The sequence below is a fragment of the Pelobates fuscus genome, chromosome 5 (genome assembly GCF_036172605.1).
Source record: "Pelobates fuscus isolate aPelFus1 chromosome 5, aPelFus1.pri, whole genome shotgun sequence".
NCBI lineage: Eukaryota > Metazoa > Chordata > Amphibia > Anura > Pelobatidae > Pelobates > Pelobates fuscus.
The window spans coordinates 336,474,882-336,496,417 of NC_086321.1; the positions used below are offsets into that span (position 1 = coordinate 336,474,882).

A 21,536-nucleotide genomic window follows, 5' to 3' on the forward strand; every position below is an offset into this window, starting at 1 on the left:
CCACGGGAGTGAGGGAGGCGGCCGATCCCTCTACCCACAAACTACCAAGAACGCCCTGGTGAGATACCTCGAATTCTACCCCCCCCCCCCCCCTGCCGGTGAGGGATAACCCGGCGCCCAATGCTGCATCTCTACCCCTGGGACTGACCTGTACACACAGTACACCCGCTAGGACTCGAGGTCGGCACCTCACAATGAGACGGAGCACGACTCTGAGGGGCCTAATGACTGCTTTCGATCACATCTGTGCAGCTTTTTAAGAGCAGATAAGACTCCGTGCAGAAGCCGCGGCATCCCCCACCTTGCAGACCGCACGAACCGTGAAATCTAACACATCCATTCCTAAGCACCGCATGCCGTACAGGATTAATGGACCCCCGTAAACGGTAGCAACACTTCTTTCGGGGTTGAAAATCGTGGGAGATGGGGGCTACAACGCACATGTCAATTTCGCACCCTACAGAGGAGACAGAAGAGGCGCCTGCGTAACTTTAAGCAGCAGTGCCGCCCCTCACACAGGCACAGTGCCCTGACCTGCCAGGTAAAGGCCTCAAGGCTCAACTGCCTCTCTACAATATCTAACAGGAACACACTTTGTTTACCCAGCCAGAGCACTCTGGTGCAATCCCTTTCTGGTCTAAATGGAATACCTGCGTGCCTCCTGCACCCACAGGTCCGCCGACTTCCACCCTGGCTTGAAAACCTGGTTGGCTTGTTGCAGGTCTGGCCTACGACTCCTGAAGGCATAGGCTGACCAAGGAGACACTACAGGACTCTATGGGACTCGTGACCTATAACTGGCTACCTCTCACATGGCCGTACTAGCAGAAAGCAACACAGCTATACACCTACATGAGAGTAAAATTACAGTGTGACTATTGTGCATCCTTTTTTCTTTCTTCTGTTTGCATTTCTGTTTTAGTTACTGCACACTCCCAACATACTACCCTGCTGACCATATTTATACTCTCACTCCCAGTTGGATGTAGCAGATAATCTGTAGACATTTAAAACCTTGTCTTTTCACAACTCGTTAAGTAGGAAATGTCCCATTCAAGCTTGTTTATATAAAATCCTTACGTCAAATGTCAGTATGATTAATCTGACTCAGTCCCACAAAAACTTGTCTCAGAGCTGACTATTCTCCGCTATAATATAAAATGTGCAATGTTATTTTATGCCAAATAATTGTTTTTCTATGTTGACTGACTGTCTGGCAATCGCTGTTGTGGCATTGCATGCTTCCTTGTTTATCTCATGCACGACAAAATAAAGATTTTTTTTTTTTATTATTTTAATGTAAAAAAACAAACGCAAACAGTTTTTAATGTATTTTGCACTGTTTGAATGTAAGCATGTTTTTTTTATGGAGTACGTAAGTAAATGTAAGTTGCGTGTTTGTATGTAGTGTTGGCACTACATACAAAATGCAGGCGTGCATCTTTTTTTTTGTTTTTGTTTTTTTAATAAATACAGTGGTGTATTTATATATAATGGTGGTGGTCTAATACTTATCTGTGTTTGTAGTGTTGAGGTTTGAATACAGGTGTGTATTTGTATGTAGTGTTAGCAAGATGTTGAGGTGTGTGTGTGTGTGTGTGTGTATATATATATATATATATATATATATATACCCACACACATTCACTTGCAGAAATATAGACCTACAGATGCACACTGACACACACTCTCACACATGCATATACACAGACACATAGGTACACACGTGCAGATACATAGACACACAGACACACGGGTACACACATGCAAATACAGACACACAGTCGTACATACAGATACAAACACTCTCACAAACAAATACAGACATACAGATGCAAACACACACAGATACATATGCAGATAGATAGGTACACAGTATGTGTGTTTTATATAGCCGATGCAGTGTGTTTGTATATTGCATGTAGTGTCTGTTGTGTGGGATAAGTACTGGAAAAAGCAGATTTTTAATTAGTTGGGCTTATTCTCCCCCTTCCCTTCACAGGCAAGAGGCAGGGAGAGGGGAAATAAGCCCAACTAATTAAAAAAAAAACTGCACCCCCTACCCCCAGTACTTATCCCACACAATAAACAAACACAGTACATGCACTACACAAACAGACACTGCATACAAAACATTTCGCAGCCCCTGTGTCTTCTAGCATGATGAAGAGGGGGCCTTAGTACGCCACTGAAAGGAGGACATTAGAAAAATAGTGGTTTCAGGTTTAGAAGAACATTCTGGATATTATCCTATGCAAAGTATCTGTCAAGCTGAGGTCGTAGTGCATCTGATGTGGTGCATAGTCAGAATGGGTGAATGGTAAATATCAGTTAAGATTACAGACTACTTAAGAAGAGGGATCTGGTCCAACAAACTCTGTCAGAATGTTGGAAAGCTAAACCTTGACTGCAAGCAAATAAATTATCATGCCCTGTGTCAAGCCAGGGCATCCCCAAACGGAGTCTTGAATCCCCCAGGTTTGATGTACGATCACCTCCAATTACATAATTTGTGGCGTTCCTACTTAACATTAGCACTGTTTTTGGAGTTAATTGGGGTATTACTGTGGGAGCAAGGTTTTAATGCATTGGGTAGGGTGCAGGTTTAATCCTTCACGTTTGTGGTTAGTGCTGCAGGTGTAGGGTTAATGCAGTAGATGTGATTTCTGCGGTTTCTATTAAATAGAATTATGTATAACAAAGATTAGTTAAGGTTTAGGGTTGTAGCCTTAGGACACAATTTTGGGTGAATTTTGTACTTCCATATATAAGGGAGGAGGGAGCATGCGGTTTATCCTTGGACTGAAGACCCCCAGGGCTTTTTTATTTCTAACTAGCAACACCCCTGGCGTCAAATAAGAAAACTAAAGAAGACTTCTTCACTATGTCTACAATTTCAAATGATTGTCTTTCAAACCTTGGGGTATCGCCACTTTGATTTATTTTATGTGGTGAAGCAAATTTTTTTATTTATTTTTTCTTGGCAGTCATGTTTCCTTCCTATCCTGTGTGACTTGAATTTTCATGGCTTCTGTGCAGGTTGCTGCGTTTCACCTACGGACCATCATTTCCTCCTTTTAAGATTCCTGAAGAAGATGCCAGCCTCATCCCAGCTGAAATGGATAATGAATGTGTGACACAGACATGGTTCCGATTCCTTCACATGCTAAGGTTTGAAAATCAATGCAGAACTGCAATTACAATTTAAAGCAAAGGGAGAATTTAATTTGCTATAACTAGCCAACATCAATTGTTTCCCCTCCGTTCTGTGGAATGCTAAGCATCTAAATCAACTTCTATGTGGTTTTGAAGTACTAGTTTGATTAGCAGGGAGCTCAAAAAAGGAGCTTGTGGAGTCCACTCATGGCATTTCCCTAGTAATTGCATTAATGGTTCAGTGAACTAGGCTACATGACCGTTTGTTTTCAGCCAGGAATATTGCCCTTCTAAACTAAATGCAGTGTTTTGTCAGAGAAACGTATAGCCCACTTTATCTCAATGAAATGGTTTATCTACAGTGATCCTTTTATTTTAACCCTGCAATCCAGCCACTAGAGACACTTTCTCCTCCAGAACAGAGTCAAACTTGGTCCTAGAATCAAATGCTGCTGATAGCAACATTTGATTGGAGGAGCACCCTATTTGACCGCACGTGCTTATTTCATCTCCATTGCTTCTCTATGACAAGCATTAGATTGGAGCAGACCACTGACCTATTTGAAGGTGGAAACAAAGTAAGTAATCATTCTTTAAATATATTTATTTTTTATAAAATAAAAGGGAGATAGACAGAAGGGAACCAATAGTCCTGAAAAAACTATTGGTATTTTTGGGACTATAGGTTCCCTTTAGCATCTTTTGACATGTATGTATGACATTTGTCATGAGACCTTGTTTTTTCTCTCCATTATATACCAAAATATATTCCTTAAAGCAGGCTTCCTCAAACTCCGGCCCTCCAGATGTTGCTGAACTACAACTCCCATGATTCTATGAATGAAATAGGCTGAGAATCATAGGAGTTGTAGTTCAGCAACATCTGGAGGGCTGGAGTTTGGGAAAGCCTGCCTTAAAGGCACTCTGTAGGCACCCAGACCACTTCAGCTCAATGAAGGGGTCTGGGTGCAGTGTTTCAGGTACCTTAACCCTGCAAAGGTAATTATTGCAGTTTTGTATAAACTGCAATAATTACCTTATGAGTGTTAACTCCATCTCTAGTTGCTGTCTGCTATTGTATAATGCTTTCCTATGGGGGATGTCCTAATGCAAACACGACCCTCTCTGCACATGCACATTAGGTCTCCTCTGCAGCTGACAACGGCTAGGGAGGAGCGGAGGCAAAGGTATCAGGTAAGTGACAGAAGCCATTCTGTAACGCGTGGGGGGCTGAGCTGTGACGCAGGGGGCAATATTGGGAGCTATAGTGCCAGGAAAACAACTTTGCTTTCCTGGGACTATAGTTTCCCTTGAAACTCTTACAGAAATGAAAGAGTTCTCCTTTGTTGCTACAGTAAACCGTTTTACTGTCGGCCGTTGCTTTAACGAAATGTGTGATGTTGGCCCAGCCACATGTACTCACGGAAATTTAGAATGGAGAGCCTGATTTAAAACCCAACCCAGGGGTCAAGTGTAAATCTGCTACTTAAACATCTTCAAATAATGAAAATTAAGCCTTAATTTTACTAGCGACAACAGTGGCACCGTAACTTATTGAAATGCTTCTGATTTTTCTGCATTAACTGAGTGCACAATTTTGCATTAATGTTTAGTTATGCATGTATAATGTAGTTAGAGTAATGAAATTGGTACTATATTTTGCAATTTACAGATGCATATTAAAAATGAACATTTTCATGCTGTTTCACGTGACTGATCAAAGGTATTGCATTATTTTTACAATTAAAATTTGAAGGAATATGGATATTTTGATATGGATAAAGCAACTCTGCAAGCAAAGTGAATCTGCAAGTCCGCTGATAGTAGCTTGCTGAGTACTTTCATTGGAGTGTGTAACAAACAATGGACATTCAGAGGGGTGTATCTTCATTTGTTAATGCAAAAAGAAAAAAATTATGTGTATTTTTTTTTTTTTTTTTTGTGCTATTGGGCAGCATCTGTCTTTGGGACCCACCAGCAGACCAGAATGTGAGATTATTGCTAAGGAGCCATTGACTAACTCTTTTGCTAATAAAGGGGAAATAATGAAATTAAGTATTGGTGAGAAATTGGGACAAGAACACTGGATCACACTGGTGTGCTTGATCAATCTCCCTAAATATACCAACCTATTTCTATTCGCTTGGAGAGAAGGATGTTTCCATTATACTGTACTGGAGAGAGAACATGTGACACATACAGGGTTCTTCACTTAAGTGAGAATTGTCGGGACTTAAAAGTGAATTTTTCAAATGCAAGGTCAAAATAGCCGAACTGAAAACAGAATTGACATTGGATTTTAAATTCTTGAAATGCACTTCAAAATCCTGGCAGTTCTCAGTTTAGTGAATGTTAGTGAGTTTGTGCATTGAGAAGGAATCTATAATTTTTTTTTATTATTATTATTTTATTTTTTGTGCAGTGCAGTGCTACATACATAAGTTAGCAGTGATATATGGTGTGAATTTGAACACTGAAGATAGGTATGTGAGTAGAACCTGTAATGTCAACATAAGATGCACTTAAAAAAAATAATAATAATACTCTCCCCTTCCCTCTCCCAAAATTAAAGGAACACTAGTGTCAGGAATACAAACATGTATTCCTGACCCTATAATGTTACAAACACTAACACGTTTGCTCCCCCGCCTCCCCTTGGCCCCCTTAGATAAGTAGATAACGTACCTTTCCAGTGCAAGCAGGCGCTGACTCTGCCCTCGATCCACCTCCTTGACTGAGATCATCAGAAGTGATTTAACTCAGCCAATCCAATGCTTTCCCATGGGAAAGCATTGGAAGGCTATTGTGCATGCACGGCGAAACACTGCGCTGCACCAATCAGCATCTCCTCATAGAGATTATGCACACATATAACTAAAAATCGAAAGTAGCATTAATTTGTAGATGGCCTTATCCTGCAGTGATTGAACAGAGCGTAGATCTAGTTTAAGTAAAAATGCTTAGGACTCACAAGCACTCGGTCAGTTCATGGAGCAGGTATGGTCTCCTGCAGTTCAGTTTCTGCTATATGAAATATTGCATCCAGGCGATGTAGAGTAGGGGATATGCTTTGTTCAAGGGTAGATGTGGGGTCTGCCATCTTGGTAGTACCATTGTCACAATAGTCTATGATTGTGGCACTGCTAGGGGAGGGGATCGGGATTAGCTTCGCTGGTCCAGTGGTGGGCGGGGGGGTAAATGGGCACCATCTCAAGTCTGTCGATATCTTGCCTGTGGCGCACTGGGAGATCGCCTCCTCTACCTTCCACTGCTCCTGCCAGGCCATACAAGTGGCGACAAAGAATTTCGGATGGACAGCTGCCAAGGGCAGTCAGTCAATTCGGGGATCTAGGCTGATGATGCCTGCCCCAGAATGAAGTCTAGGAGAGCAGTTTGCTAGGAATTAATCATAGGTAGCATGTCCTGTCGCATTTGCAGTCTGGCCCCGCCAGCCAGTTACCGATATTTATTATTGTTTGTGTGCTTATTATTTTGTGCTTTTCTTTTTTATAGCTCACAAGGCAAGTTGTGCCTTACATGACTAATACTATATAGTAATTATGTTATTAGGGTAATGTATAAAGAATATTATCAGGAAACATTATTAAAGTGAAGCAATTGCTGTGGAAACAATTAAGATCGTCCTGCTGATTGCCCTGATTTGTTCTTTATATATAATCCCCATGTGTTGTCTAAGTACCTTCACAGAGTTCTTATGGGTTTTTTTTTTTTTTTTAATCTGTATCTGTCATAGTAATCCTGTGGATCTAAGCAACCCAAGTATTATAGGCACAACACCCAAATTTCAGGAGCAGTTCCTAAACGTCAGCGGGATGACTCAAGAACTGAACCAGTATTCCTGTCTTAAACAATTGCCCCATATCTTCTTCCGAGCCATGCGTGGGGTTAGCTGCTTAGTGGATGCTTTCTTAGGTAAAGTACAAATATTTTTATAAAACCATATAAACCATATTTTTTTTTTTTTTATGCTCTCCTCCTTGTTACTATTAAATTTGTTTTCCCCATTTCTCAGCCTTAACTATGTTCATTGTCTTGTTACAATCCTCATACAAAAATAACTTTAAAATGTTATGAAACACAGTACATATTTAAAAACAAACTTCTTTTTGCTATGTTCAGATTTCAAAGTCAGTATTTCACTTGTTGCAATATCAAGTGATGCTGATAAAAGTCCTCTATGCTGACTGAATCGTGCGTGTATTTATTGTGTTTTTTTAAGTGTACGGTTTTGACATCAATTTAAGGGAAAATCAAAACATATTGTGTTTAAATATATAATTTTATTTTTTTAAACCGGACTTATTAAATTTATACTACGGCTCTGTCACCCCCTCGCAAAAAAGGAGCATTTCAGAAAGAATTTTTTTCATGAAATGCTCATAAAGACTGTGCTGGAATTTCTCTGACGTTCCAACCCAGTCAAAAGATATAAGGCAAAGTAGGGACTACTTTGTCTTATGTGTTTTTTGTTTTTCCTACGCTTGACAAAAAGGTAGAGCTACTGTTGTCAAGCCCTTCACCATCACTAGCACCTTCCCAAGAGTACAGTGGTAACGTTGGCTCTTGGCAGATGGTGGAGGCTGTGAGAGACCGGTTCATATAAGTGAAAACGAACTTTCCCTAGACCACTGCACTGCAAGTGGAGCAGTCAGTCTGCGGTCTTGCAAAGAACCCAGAAAGTGATAGCCGCTTTCATGTTAGAGTGAAACTCATAGCAAGGTTATAATTCCGTATTCTGATTAGGTGCATCTATTGAAATTTTATATAAAAAGCAAACGAGCAGCATACAGTGGATTGGTGAGGGTTTTTTTTTGTTTTTTTTCTCTTCAAGGGGGTGTGCTCCCAATCCCCGAAGTAAGCATCTTGCATGTGGGATGTGTTAATGCAGCAGCATATGGAATAAACACCAGCATTCAGACTTAACAGCAGTAAAAAAAAATATCTTTCTTCTTCAGGAGTTGCGGTTTTTAAGAAAATTGGGTTCCAAAGATTACCTTACTATGGTATCCAAGCCTCCTTCCTAACATGCACTTAGTTGGGTACAAAGAATCAGGGAAAATGTCTGTTAATAACCACTGATTCTGTTTAACCTTTGGGGACACAATTTACTATTCCAAAAATATGCAGCATTCTGTTTGCAGTCTTTAAATCGGTTAGCTGTGCTGGTAAATACAGCTAATAACACACATTATTGCACATTATTTAAATCATGACGCTTGTAAGCTTGGCAACCGATATCATTGTGCACCTTTTTACACTGATCGTTGCACAGTAATATGTACACCAGCTAATCTGTAGTGGTGGTTTGCAAGGTGACTGGTGACCAATGACATCATGAATGAAGTCTTCATTTTACCTTTAAATTTATGGAGAAACTTGTTTAGGGTCATTTCTATTTCTTATGAATATAATAAGTTTTGCTCTGTAGGAAGTAAGTTGGCAAAAGGCAAATATTTTAGGTTGCGAAATATAAAGTATTTAGACTAGAGATCCTTGGCTGTTTTTTATAAAAAAAAATAATGTAAAATAGTGCCACTTTCCGGATTTCGGTGTTGCTGTCAAAGCATTTAATGCTGGCTTTCGTCTATTATCTGATCAGTTTCTCTAAAATCACCGTAGTAGTTCACTCTAAATTTATTATTCTCACTATATGATTCCCCCTTGAATTATGTAAAAATGGTATTACACAGATCTGTGCGAATTTGTCATGTTCAAACAATTTACCACCCAGCTGTTAATATAGAACACACAAGGGGTTTTCAAAATAAAACTACCACCATATTACATGACTGTTGAAAACAGAATGCTGCTATCATGGTGTAGAGCTGATTTGTTTAAAATAACTAGCTGTGAAGCATGTTTCTATACAGATTATACAAACTCATTTTGCACCTCAAAGTAGGTTATCTCTTGGGGGTGTTGGTGACGGGCAATTTTTGTAATCTGCACAGATTTTTCCGAAATTAGATTTCACTGTGAATGGTCCAATTTGTTATAAGCATTCCATTTCATGATTTGACATGTCAAATTTATTTCTGTTAAACTGAATTATACAATCATGATATGCACTCAGGGGCCTCATTGCTGTCATGAGTTTGAAACCATTCATGATTGACAATGTAGCTCTCATAGTTATTACTATACATATTGTGCTTTGTTTTCCCCTAATGAGTCTCAATGATCTTGGCACACTTTATCATAATTAAATGAATCGGTACCGGAGTACCCACTCAGTGGTACTCCTATTTTCATCATCAAAATTATGAAAGGATGAGTTGGCAATGCCATATTTATAACTTCCTACCTTGAAGTTTAAATAATTCTAGTTTAGTGCAGGGTATGTTATGGTTTCAGGAATCCATCTAAACAGAGTGCAGGAGAGGATGGACCCACTGTAGAACAAGCTTTTAAAATTCATACCCATTCTCCGCTTTCTCTTGCACTCTGTTTTGCTATGTTGGCAATGTTAATGTGTTTGATGCTAAAATTAATTGACTGTATGATACAAAACTCATGCTTGGATAATTCGTGAAACTGGAAGATGTGCAGCCATAGAGGGCGAAACTTAGCTTGGCGTGCATGGGCACTTTGCTGACGCACCTCTTGTTGGCCTGCCAACTAGGTGTGCAATGTGCTACAAAAAGGCTTTCAATGCCAGTTTCATGCAGCCCAAATGACTTTTAATGTCTTAAAGCATTCAGTAGAGACTTTGTTTTCCCCAAGATCAGGATCCCAGAGAAAGAATGAGAAAGTTTATATAAAAACAGAGAACCTAAGGTCTCAAATCATGACTGTCCTTCAGTGTTCCAGAGATGTAGGAGCTATGCACGTAGTTATTCCCAACTGTAAAGCTGGTGAACCATGCTGGATACATTTTAACAGAACCTGATTGAGAATGTAGAGTGTCCGACGAAAGATGGTTAATGGCCCATCTTCAGTTCATGTGAAAATACCAAAGTCTTTTAAAGATATCAATGCTTGCAGCCCAGTTCTGATTTGTGGTCCAAGGCTATGTTCTCCTACATTATCCAAGGCCATTGGTAGTACCCGTAGTTGTCTGGCTCTGAGGAATAATACATTCTAGTCCATTTGTATGACAGGACTTTGTGAACCTATGACTGAGCCAGTTGCAATGAAGTACAGCACAATTTATGCAAAAATATCCAGATCAGAAAACCTCTCCTATTTTACTATTTTTAACTTTGTTGCCCACAACTCATTGTTATGGGAAAGCTAAAGCAGAGAGCACATTGCTGAAGTACATATCGTGATGGTCTCTAAGCTACATCAATTCTAACCCAATTGGCCTCACCCAGTGGAATCCAAAGTGATTAGATTTGTTTGAACAGAAAGAAACTGCTTTTGTAAATTTAACATCCATTGCTGTATGTGGGACTCAATCTTGCACTAATCAACTTTATTATAAAAGTTTTTACTCCTTGGGGGCAGCAGGAATGAGGCTTACCTCCGGTGACTTGTCTGTCTCTCATCAGGTATCTCTCGTCCCAGGGCAGACAGTGCCCCTCCTACGCCAGTAAACCGGCTAAGCATGCCTCAAAATACAGTCGCCAATACCACCCCACCACACAACAGAAGGCATCGTGCAGTCACTGTGAACAGGACCATTGTGAAACCCAGCTCAGTAAGTTCTTGTGCTTGAGGTGTATCTCAAGAAATAATAAAATATCTAAAATGTGTTTGTTAATTTTAAAGGCATACCACAGTCATTTGCCTAGTCTAAATATTTATTTAAAGGGGTAATTCCTTTACCTCACTGATTTTTATTAGTCCAGTAAAGCAGATTAAAATAGTGGAGTATTGCAGTATCTTGTAATGCGTGTTTGTAACCACAAGCATATTTGTCCCGTCTGTAGATATTAAAAGGATTTGCTTTATATGAATAGAATTTATTGGCCACAAACATAGGTTTGAAAACCTATGTCTTTTCTTGTAATTTACCCAACTTATTATTTAGATTGTAGTTTGTTTTTCATTTATGGATTTAGTGTTTATTGTATTCCATATGTTTTATAAAAGTGTGTTTTTATTTTTTTTTATTAGCAAACAATATAGCCAATACAATAACTGTCAAAGCGTATTAGTATGTGGTAAGTATACATACAGATAGGTAGTGCCTCGTTTTTATAATGGGGAGGGTGGGACACACACAAAAAGCTGCTTAAATACAATATTATCTAAAGAGTTAGACAATTCCTTGTCTTGACATTTTCAATCAATTATGTCTTCTTGGAGGAGTTCAACCAACCTTACGTTGGCTGCAAAGCCCTAACTCCAGCTCTTGATTCCAACAGTAAAATGGATGTACATCTTACAATATTAACTGTATTGCCAATACCAAATTACCTACTGAAATATCTGTTCTTTGTTCTTCTTTTTCAGGCTAGCACTACACACAGCACAAGAGTCCAACAACAGACCACTTCCACCTCTCCTCTGTCCAGCCCAAACCAAACCAGCTCTGAGCCCCGTCCTCTACCAGCCCCTACAAGGCCCAAAGTTAATAGTATTTTGAACCTGTTTGGTTCCTGGCTATTTGATGCTGCTTTGGTTCATTGTAAACTGCAAAATGGAGTTAACCGGGACAGCAGCATGACTGGTAGGTACCTGTACATTCAAAGTGGATTCCTTTTATCATCTCTGAAAATCAATATTTCCTACCTGCAAGATTAAAATTGTGAATGAATGGGCAGGTTGGGAGGGATCTTCTGAGGATGTACATAACTTAATTCATCTGTTTTTAACCACATTAATGAAATGGCCATTGTTTAAACCTTCTCAGCTACATCCACCGAGCATTTTATAAGTGAAAGTATTCTTGTTAAATTGCAAAGGTTTTTTGGCAGTTGTAGTTCTCTAACCATTGTAAATCTGTTATTTCAGTGCTATGGCACAGTTAGATATGCTTGCCCCCATCCCAATGAATTTCAGTTGTTAGTCTTTGCCTGACAGGCTCAAATACAATGTAAAAAGTACATTTGAGATTTCCTAATGATTAAAGTGAACCTATTATCTATGAAATGTGTGGATGAAAAGTCTACTTACAGATAAGAAAATCTCTAGCTTCCCTATAGGTTATGCCTTAAATTGAGGTTACAATAAAGCACAATCATACCAGTGCTTTTTCTGCAACAGAAAACCACAATCTTGATAGGACAACTCAAAGATTATGTTGATATTTTATTACATTTGTGACTCAATCTGGAGATATAATAACAAAATAATATACATTTTTTTATGGACTAGACTGTCTTTGAGCACAATGTTGAGTGGAGTGTCCACTGCCACATTTTACCATCTTGAGCAGGGCGCAATGGATGCATCTGACATAATGCTGTGCATTTGGCAGATCATCTGTGAACCCCCTGTGATAGACCCCTATTTTAGAATGTCATGGCTCTTAGCAAATGAAGCCATCGGGCACTGAAGTAGTAAAGTCATGACATACCACTAAATGCCCATTAATGCTCCCAATCAACATGGATTTGAATGTAGTTGCTTGGCACTAGCACCTTCCGCTGGGCTCCATTTATCCTTACGCCAGTCCATGTTACAATTTATTTGCAGCTAGAAATACACTTGGCAGTCCCAGCCAATCCTATGAGGAAGCATTGTGATTGGATCAGGCTACCACTTCTGATGATGTCAGCATACTGCTTGCTAGTCTGAGACAAATCGCATGCAGAGATACAGCTTCAGGCTTGAATACAAGTAAGATTTAGCTATATTTAGGGAGGCATGGCGGGGGGGGCTAGTACCTCTGCCAATCAATGCTCCTAGTGCTTGCCGAGGACTCCAAGCACTCCGACACTGTCAGCCTTGCTGACCTCACTTCCAGCGATGCAGCTGCGCCGGGGTCTCGCTGTCCTTCATCCACCATGGACCCAAGGCCAGGATCCAGCTTCCAGTGGGCAGACCTCTCTTCCTCCAGAGAGCATAGCAGGAACACGAACAACTTTTACAAGAGCTTACCCTGGGGAGTATAGTGTGATTATAGCAATCCCCAGAGTGGAGTTATCCCATCCCCCAAGCATGAGCCAAGGCTTCAAGAAAGGGTCAAGCAGGTCTGTTTACTGGCACACAAAGCAACAGTATTCATGCAGTAAAACCACTCCTCCTCTGAGGAAAACAAAAATGACAGTTATTGGGTCAGACAGTGTTTGGATATGACGGTTATTGGGTCAGACGGTATTTGGATATGACAGTTATTGGGTCAGACAGTGTTTGGATATGAAGGTTATTGGGTCAGGCAGTGTTTGGATATGACAGTTATTGAGTCAGACAGTGTTTGGATATGACGGTTATTGGGTCAGACAGTGTTTGGATATGACAGTTATTGGGTCAGACAGTGTTTGGATATGACAGTTATTGGGTCAGACGGTATTTGGATATGACAGTTATTGGGTCAGATGGTATTTGGATATGACAGTTATTGGGTCAGACGGTGTTTGAATATTTGACAGTTATTGAGTCAGACAGTGTTTGGATATGACAGTTATTGAGTCAGACAGTGTTTGGATATGACAGTTATTGGGTCAGACAGTGTTTGGATATGACAGTTATTGGGTCAGACAGTGTTTGGATATGACAGTTATTGGGTCAGACGGTATTTGAATATGACAGTTATTGGGTCAGACGGTGTTTGGATATGACAGTTATTGGGTCAGACGGTATTCGGATACGACAGTTATTGGGTCAGACGGTATTTGGTTATGACAGTTATTGGGTCAGACGGTGTTTGGATATGACAGTTATTGGGTCAGACGATGTTTGAATATTTGACAGTTATTGGGTCAGACGGTATTTGGATATGACAGTTATTGGGTCAGACGGTATTTGGATATGACAGTTATTGGGTCAGACGGTATTTGGATATGACAGTTATTGGGTCAGACGGTATTTGGATATGACAGTTATTGGGTCAGACGGTATTTGGATATGACCGTTATTGGGTCAGACGGTATTTGGATATGACCGTTATTGGGTCAGACGGTATTTGGATATGACCGTTATTGGGTCAGACGGTGTTTGGATATGACAGTTATTGGGTCAGACGGTGTTTGAATATTTGACAGTTATTGGGTCAGACGGTATTTGGATATGACAGTTATTGGGTCAGACGGCTGCTGCAGGGAATTGGCTCTGTTTATGCAGGATCTCCTGGGATCCTCCATAGACCTCAATGCTGCATTCTTGCACATGTGAGAGAGCATATAGCAGTGACGTCTGTTCCTGGTGCTGAAGAAGAATCGCCGGAAGAAGGTGGCGCTTGCAAGGGACAGGTTCAGGTAAGTAGCACAACCTTTCCCTGACTCTCTACACACTTCCTGAAAAAGTTTAAAAAAAAAATTTAATTTAGAATTTATTTCCCTCTTTATTAATAGCTGCAGGAGCCACCTGTTTATTATTCAAGTTTAACTAAAAGGGCTGGAGATAAGAAATTGTAAAGGAAACACATTGTGCTGTAAGATCTTGAATTAAAATGAAAACTATATTTTTATTTTTTTTCATGGTGGCTGTGTGTTTTACTGCAAGGGGTGGCTAAAACAAAGTATTTAACTCCTAAATGGCAAGCACTTGAGCAGAAAGACTGCATTGGTATGATCTATACGTCAAAATTGATTCATTAAGCTGAAGTTCTTTTGGTCATTCATCCTCCTTAGTCTCTACCTGCCCAGCACGCTCTGTTTAGAAACAAAATTGTGGGAGAAAAGGCCATATTAGATGTAACATTATAATTAAGCATTTCTTATTCAAAGAGAAAGTAAAAAAAAAAAATCTCTTGTTAGGAAAGCGTAACGCAGCACAATTTAAATCAGTAATGCAGTTTGGAAATATTGTTAATTTCAGACTATAGTAAGCATTCTGCAGCAAATTAATTTAAGAGGAGGGGGGACCCTACTTTTGGAACTTAAATCACTTTCACTGTTCTCTTAAACGAAAGAAAAAGATTGTAAAATTGCCAACTTTGAAAAGATTTGTGTGTGTGCGCAGTTTTCAGCATAGTGAGATTAACTTGTGGATAAAGCTGGGAAAGGTTCAATGCATTTCATTACATCAATGAAGCCCTGTAAATAAAAATCATTCTCATCCATTCGGTAATTCCTTACCCACTGTGGTGCACAATGTCGTCTAAACTCACTATTTGCTGTTACACAACCCTTTTCATATATATTTTCTTTATTTCTTTTTTTTTTTCTTCTTTATTTAAAACCAAAATTAGAAACAATCCTTCCTTTTTTATGTGAATTTCTCACCATATTTAAAGTACTTTTCTTGTAACTATTTCTGTCCTTTGATTTCTTTCCATTTTATTTCTGTTCTTGCAGCATCTTTTATCCAAATTCTTCTTTCTTATAAATCTTGTAAGTAGGAATCGGTAGCTTCTCCTCAATTGCCATCATTTTTACTATTTTTTTTCCATTTCTTCATAACCGCTCGTATTTTTTTTCGGTTTCTTCCTAACATCTGTTGTCTTGTTGCTTTCCTTTTATGTTTTTATTTTCTTATACTTTGAATATATTTATTTAAAGAAATCCTTTTCTGTTACTGCTTTTTGAGTGTGGGGAGGAAACGGTTCATTTCTTCAGCCTGAATGGGAACGATTGTTGTCACAGTCAAATTAATCTGTTTTCAATCTTCCCCATTTGTGTCATGTCATGAATTTCAGGATTTTTGCACTAAACATGTTTTACTTTCACTTTTGTTGAATTTTTTTATTTAATTTTTTTTTGTATGTTTTGTTCTAAATGGATGTAATGTTTGGTATTTGTGCATGTGTTTTTTTTTTTATTTAGTAGACATTTCATTAAATTTAGCTTATTTCTGGTATACTTAAATTTGAAGTGGCTCATGGGGGAAAATGCATAAAGATTTTGTTTAATATCAATACCCTGCCTTATAGTTCTCAATGTTCAATTGAAAAAAATATTTTATCTGCCAAATAAAATTTAACAAATGGTTCACTAGTGTTGTTCGGGTAAATGGTTAAAATTGCTGTCCACTTATCTTTGATTTATCTGATTGTGTTGAAAGAAAAAGCTAAGAGTGGGTGTGTGCTTGATACTGTTGGGAGTGTTAAAATGTTACTCTAAGCACCATGACCACTCTAGTGTTTTAAAGTGATCATGGCGTAAGGGCCCTCTATGTGCAGTGTATCCTACTGAGATATTGCAGCTAGCTACAAGAGATGTAACTCTACTTCCGGCAACTTCTATTATTAGCAAGAGTTCTAAGCTTGCTAACGATATTTCTGTACATATTCTATGCATAGATGCTCAATGGCTGCAGAAGCTGGAAGTCCCTCAGACACCATTCATTGTGGTCCAGTGCCCAGCGGGACTCTGTTAAGCAGAAGACCATTGAAAATGCTTTGCTCACTTACCGGTGAACAGTGCCAGGGTATTCATGGCATCATATCCACTACAGTGGATGCTAATGGTTATGATGCTTGGAGTAACCCTTGATTTGGCGAAGATACAGTCTATCTATTTGTATGTTTAGGTTGAACCAGTAATACAATTAAGTTTATTTTAGGGGTTTTTTTTTCGTTTTTTTTTTTTTGTTGTTTTTTTTTACTGCTCTTTTTCGGTTTCTATATGTAGCACATATCGTAAACATTTCACATCTCCTAAAATTTCAGCAGGTTCTTGCGTTGACTTGCAAGGGTCGAACAGGGTGTGGATTACCAGTCTCTGTTCGTCTGTAAAGTGTCCATGTACTTTGGATTCTTGAAGTAGCTTTGTTCTTCGTTACCGTTTCATGGCAGAATCTGAAAGAACCTAAATCTGCCCCCCTAATCCCTTATTAATATCCAATATAGGGAATTGCTCTCCATTCATCGGCATCACCTCCAATCACAATACTGCCAACATAACCGCGAAGAGTGCAATGCTCCAGACCAAAGGATGGTCTTGGCTTTACTTTTTTTACAGTATGTAAATGAATATGTCCATGCATTTGGAGTTCTAAGCTTTCTGACCACTTTTTAATGGAACATATCACACAGGCAATGTTTCTGTCGCTATCTGTGATGGCTTGAGAAAGGCTGAGTGCCAGGACATTTTTTTCATATATATACCCCTACCTCCTTTTGACTGGCTTGAGAAAACAAGTTTCATCCACCGCTTTCAGGCCACATTCTCCTCCATTGTCTTACTTGAAATAGACTTGAACCAGATAACAATGTTCTTATTATAATTTAATATAATATTTGCATTTTAATTGATCCATTCTGTGTAATGAATGAAAAATGCAAAGGATTAATTGGAAGCAGACAAATCAATGCGATTCCTCCCATAGCACAATCTCTGGATTAGTTTTATTCCCCTTTAAGCAATATTACATACTTATTACATTTTGGGCATCAAGCATCCAGGTATGACTTCATTGTCATGAGTTATACTTTTTGTCCAAGATCACACCTTGGACACAGAAGTCCGGGTTTGGCATTCATTTCATTAACAATAGAATGTACCTTCATCTGTTACAAGCTGATCTAAATAGTTATTATATGAAATGGAAGCAAGGAACAGAAAATGGTTTGATAGTTTATATCATTCTACAGGCACATTGTACCCCGTGGTTTCTTGGAAGTTTGTTTTTAAAATACAATTAAAATGTAGGAAGAATAAATGTAGTAATATATTTGATTTAAAAAAAAAAAAAAAGTTAAATAATATGTTTTGGGTCTTGATTAGATTGCATTTTTCTTTTTTTTCGTATTGACATTTTATTATTTTGCTATTAATATTTGTATACAGCTACATTTATTCGTTATCATTTGTATATAAAAATTATGAAAACTGTTCACATAACTTGTACAAAGTATATTCATTTGCTTACCAAGTTAAGAAGCTAGATGTGTAGGTGAGGCTTTCTATACTTACTATCTAGTGCCCTGGTAAGACGAATACAAGCAAAAAAAAATATTTCCTAATCGTTTAAAGATAGTCTTTCAATAAATGTTACTTGTTTAGTTTTTTATTTTCATTCTAGTAAAAAAGAAAAAGTAGGAGAAACTCCACCCCTTTAGTTGCCATTCCTCACTTTCTCTCACTTTGTCCATCTAAGCAGAGTTCACTGTATACAACATGCAATGCATTCCTTGCTTCAAACCATTTATTTGAATGGTTCTAATTGTCAGGTGTACTGCATGCATGGTGCTCTCTTGTACCTTCAGATTCCTCACTCGCCATCCGCCATGTTCCCACAGTAGCCACACAAGCTCTTTTTTTTTTTTTTTGTGTACTTTGCAAAGTTCCCCATGGGCAGGGCTCGAGTCCTGCAGGAACGCGTGGGAACGGCGTTCCTGCACTTTTTCCACAGCAGGAACGCCGTTCCCATTACTAGTCCTGCAGGACCCAGGGCTGGCACAAGCGGCTGCGAGAGCAGGGGGAGCACAAATCCGAATCCCCTGCCTCTGACTGGGGACTCGGATTTCTAAACTCACCTCTCCCCCTGCAGTCAGTGGAGTCGTCCAGCCTCTCCTGATGATGTCAGTAGGAGGGGGCGTGACTTTCTCTGCTCTTCTCACAGGACCGCTGGGGAGCAGAGGAAGCCACGCCCCCTCCTCCTGACATCATCAGGAGAGGCCGGCTTACTCCACTGACTGCAGGCTGCAGGTTCCAGATCCTGTCCCACCCCTCCTGGCCCAAGGTAAGCCTCAGGGAGGGGGGAAGGCACTTTAGGTTTTTTTTGTGTGTTTTTTTTTATCCCTTTCCTCAGTCCCTGTCCCTGTCCCCCTATTTAAGGCCCTGTCCCCCCTCCTCAGTTCCTGCCCCCCCTCAGTCCCTGTCCCCCTATTTAAGGCCCTGTCCCCCCTCCTCAGTCCCTGTCCCCCTATTTAAGGCCCTGTCCCCCCTCCTCAGTCCCTGTCTCCCTCCTTAGTCCTTTTCCCCAGTCCATGCCCCCCTCCTCAAGCCCTATCCCCTTACTCAGTCCCTGTCCCCCTCCCCAGTCCCTGTCCCCCTATTTAAGGCCCTGTCCCCCCTCCTCAGTTCCTGCCCCCCTCCTCAGTCCCTGTCCCCCTCCTCAGTCCCTGTCCCCCTCCTCAGTCCCTGTCCCCGTCTCCCTCCTCAGTCCCTGTCTCCCTCCTCAGTCCCTGTCTCCCTCCTCAGTCCCTGCCCCCCTCCTCAGTCCCTGCCCCCCTCATCAAGCCCTGTCTCCCTCCTCAGTCCTTGCCCCCCTCCTCAGTCCCTGTCCCTTTCCTCAGTCTCTGTCCCTTTCCTCAGTCTCTGTCCCCCTCCTCAGTCCCTGTCTCCCTCCTCAGTCCCTGTCTCCCTCCTCAGTCCCTGTCTCCCTCCTCAGTCCCTGTCTCCCTCCTCAGTCCCTGTCTCCCTCCTCAGTCCCTGTCTCCCTCCTCAGTCCCTGTCTCCCTCCTCAGTCCCTGTCTTCTTACTCAGGCCCTGTCCCCCTCCTCAGCCCCTGCTCCCTTCATCAGCCCCTGTCCCCCTCCTCAGCCTCTGTCCCCCTCCTCAGCCCATGGCCCCTTCCTCAGCCCATGCCCCCCTCCTCCTAAGCTCCTGTCCCTCTTCCTCAGCCCTGCCACCTTACTCAGCCCATGGCCCCTTCCTCAACCCATGTCCCCCCCCCCTCCTCCTAAGCTCTTGTCCCTTTTCCACAGCACTGTCATCTTACTTAGCCCCTGTCCACCTTACTCAGCCCCTGTCCACCTTACTCAGCCCCTTTCCACCTTACTCAGCCCAGTGCTCTTACTCAGCCCCTGTCCCCCTCCTCAGTCCCTGCCCCTCTTCTTCAACCCTGCCCCTCTTCCTCAGCCCCTGTCCCTCTTCCTCAGCCCCTGTCCCTCTTCCTCAGCCCCTGTCCCTCTTCCTCAGCCCCTGTCCCTCTTCCTCAGCCCCTGTCCCTCTTCCTCAGCCCCTGTCCCTCTTCCTCAGCCCCTGTCCCTCTTCCTCAGCCCCTGCCCCTCTTCCTCAGCCCCTCTTCCTCAGCCCCTGCCCCTCTTCCTCAGCCCCTGCCCCTCTTCCTCAGCCCCTGCCCCTCAGCCCCTGCCCCTCTTCCTCAGCCCCTGTCCCTCTTCCTCAGCCCCTGTCCCTCTTCCTCAGCCCCTGTCCCTCTTCCTCAGCCCCTGTCCCTCTTCCTCAGCCCCTGTCCCTCTTCCTCAGCCCCTGTCCCTCTTCCTCAGCCCCTGTCCCTCTTCCTCAGCCCCTGTCCCTCTTCCTCAGCCCCTGTCCCTCTTCCTCAGCCCCTGTCCCTCTTCCTCAGCCCCTGTCCCTTTCCTCAGCCCCTGTCCCCCTCCTCAGCCCCTCAGTTCCTGTCCCTTTCCTCAGCCCCTATCCCTTACCTCAGCCCATGTCCCCTTCCTCAGCCCATGCCCCCCCCCCCCCCCCCCACCCTCCTAAGCTCCTGTCCCTCTTCCTCAGCTCCTGTCCCCCTCCTCAGCCCCGTGCCCTTACTCAGCCCCTGCATACATGCGTATAATTTTTTGGGGGGGAGGGGGGGGGGGGGGCGGGGTGTGGATCTGGATCTGGGGTGAGTTCCTGCACTTTTTTACCCAGGACTTGACCCCTGCCCATGGGTTCAAACTCAAGAAATCACGTTTCCACATCTATCCCAGAGTTCCAAACTTGACCTGCAAAGGAGCACAGACGTAGATTTCTGTAGATACCGTTGGCAATAAAACCTTTTTAAAATATTACCAAAGTATGGGCGTGCATGTGTATTATATTTCCATTAGCTATAGTCCTTGTCGAGTAGAATTTAACTGCTGTGAGTGTCCCATGAACCCTCCTTGCTTACAGTGACAACTAACTTTTCAAGTAAGTGTGTGTTTATAATGCTCCTGACCTTGGCTCGAACACAAAGTCTGCTTTGTTTTCTATGCCCATGACCATGGCTCATAGTTTGACTGTTAGCCTGCTTCTAGTCCGAATTGCTTTTGCCTTCATGAAAACGGGCTCCTCCCATTGCTTTTGTGCTTGTCAGTCCTTTTTTTTTTTTTTTTTTTAATATGTTCAATGTTGCGTGAGACTAAAAAAGCATGATTTATGTTTAAAACCACCTCCTTAAACTAAAGTGGATTGGGAGCTTATGCTGTCCCTTTAAATTGGTAATATTGTAATAGGGGGAACAACACTATGAATTAATACTATTTGAAACTGGAACGTTTTCAGTGCAGTTAAATGTACTTTAGAAAGGCATATTGGTAAAAAGAAAAAAGAAAATAAACTATATACACTTTAGTTTTGTTTTTCAGTCCAACAAGAAAATGACTGACTGAACACGGTGCCCAGTCCATTTAAATATTTTATTTTTATTTATTTTTTCATAGTGGAGTTTGTTCTGGGCTGCTGGCTCCTTAATAACCCATTATATGCCTT

The 21,536-nt window shown here is 41.3% G+C and overlaps 1 protein-coding gene across 4 annotated transcripts in view; it reads left to right on the forward strand.

Annotated features, from left to right (window-relative positions):
• RALGAPB (Ral GTPase activating protein non-catalytic subunit beta) overlaps positions 1 to 21,536 on the forward strand; it is a 69,389-nt gene that overhangs the window by 18,830 nt on the left and 29,023 nt on the right. For 2 of the 4 annotated variants that reach the window (XM_063455743.1, XM_063455744.1), the window contains exons 6-10: positions 3,040 to 3,171; positions 6,911 to 7,089; positions 8,133 to 8,180; positions 10,671 to 10,819; positions 11,578 to 11,794. In XM_063455743.1, coding sequence (XP_063311813.1) covers positions 3,040 to 3,171; positions 6,911 to 7,089; positions 8,133 to 8,180; positions 10,671 to 10,819; positions 11,578 to 11,794 — 725 coding nt within the window. The remainder of the gene's footprint in view (positions 1 to 3,039; positions 3,172 to 6,910; positions 7,090 to 8,132; positions 8,181 to 10,670; positions 10,820 to 11,577; positions 11,795 to 21,536) is intronic. The other 2 variants (XM_063455745.1, XM_063455746.1) reach the window with 1 other exon arrangement.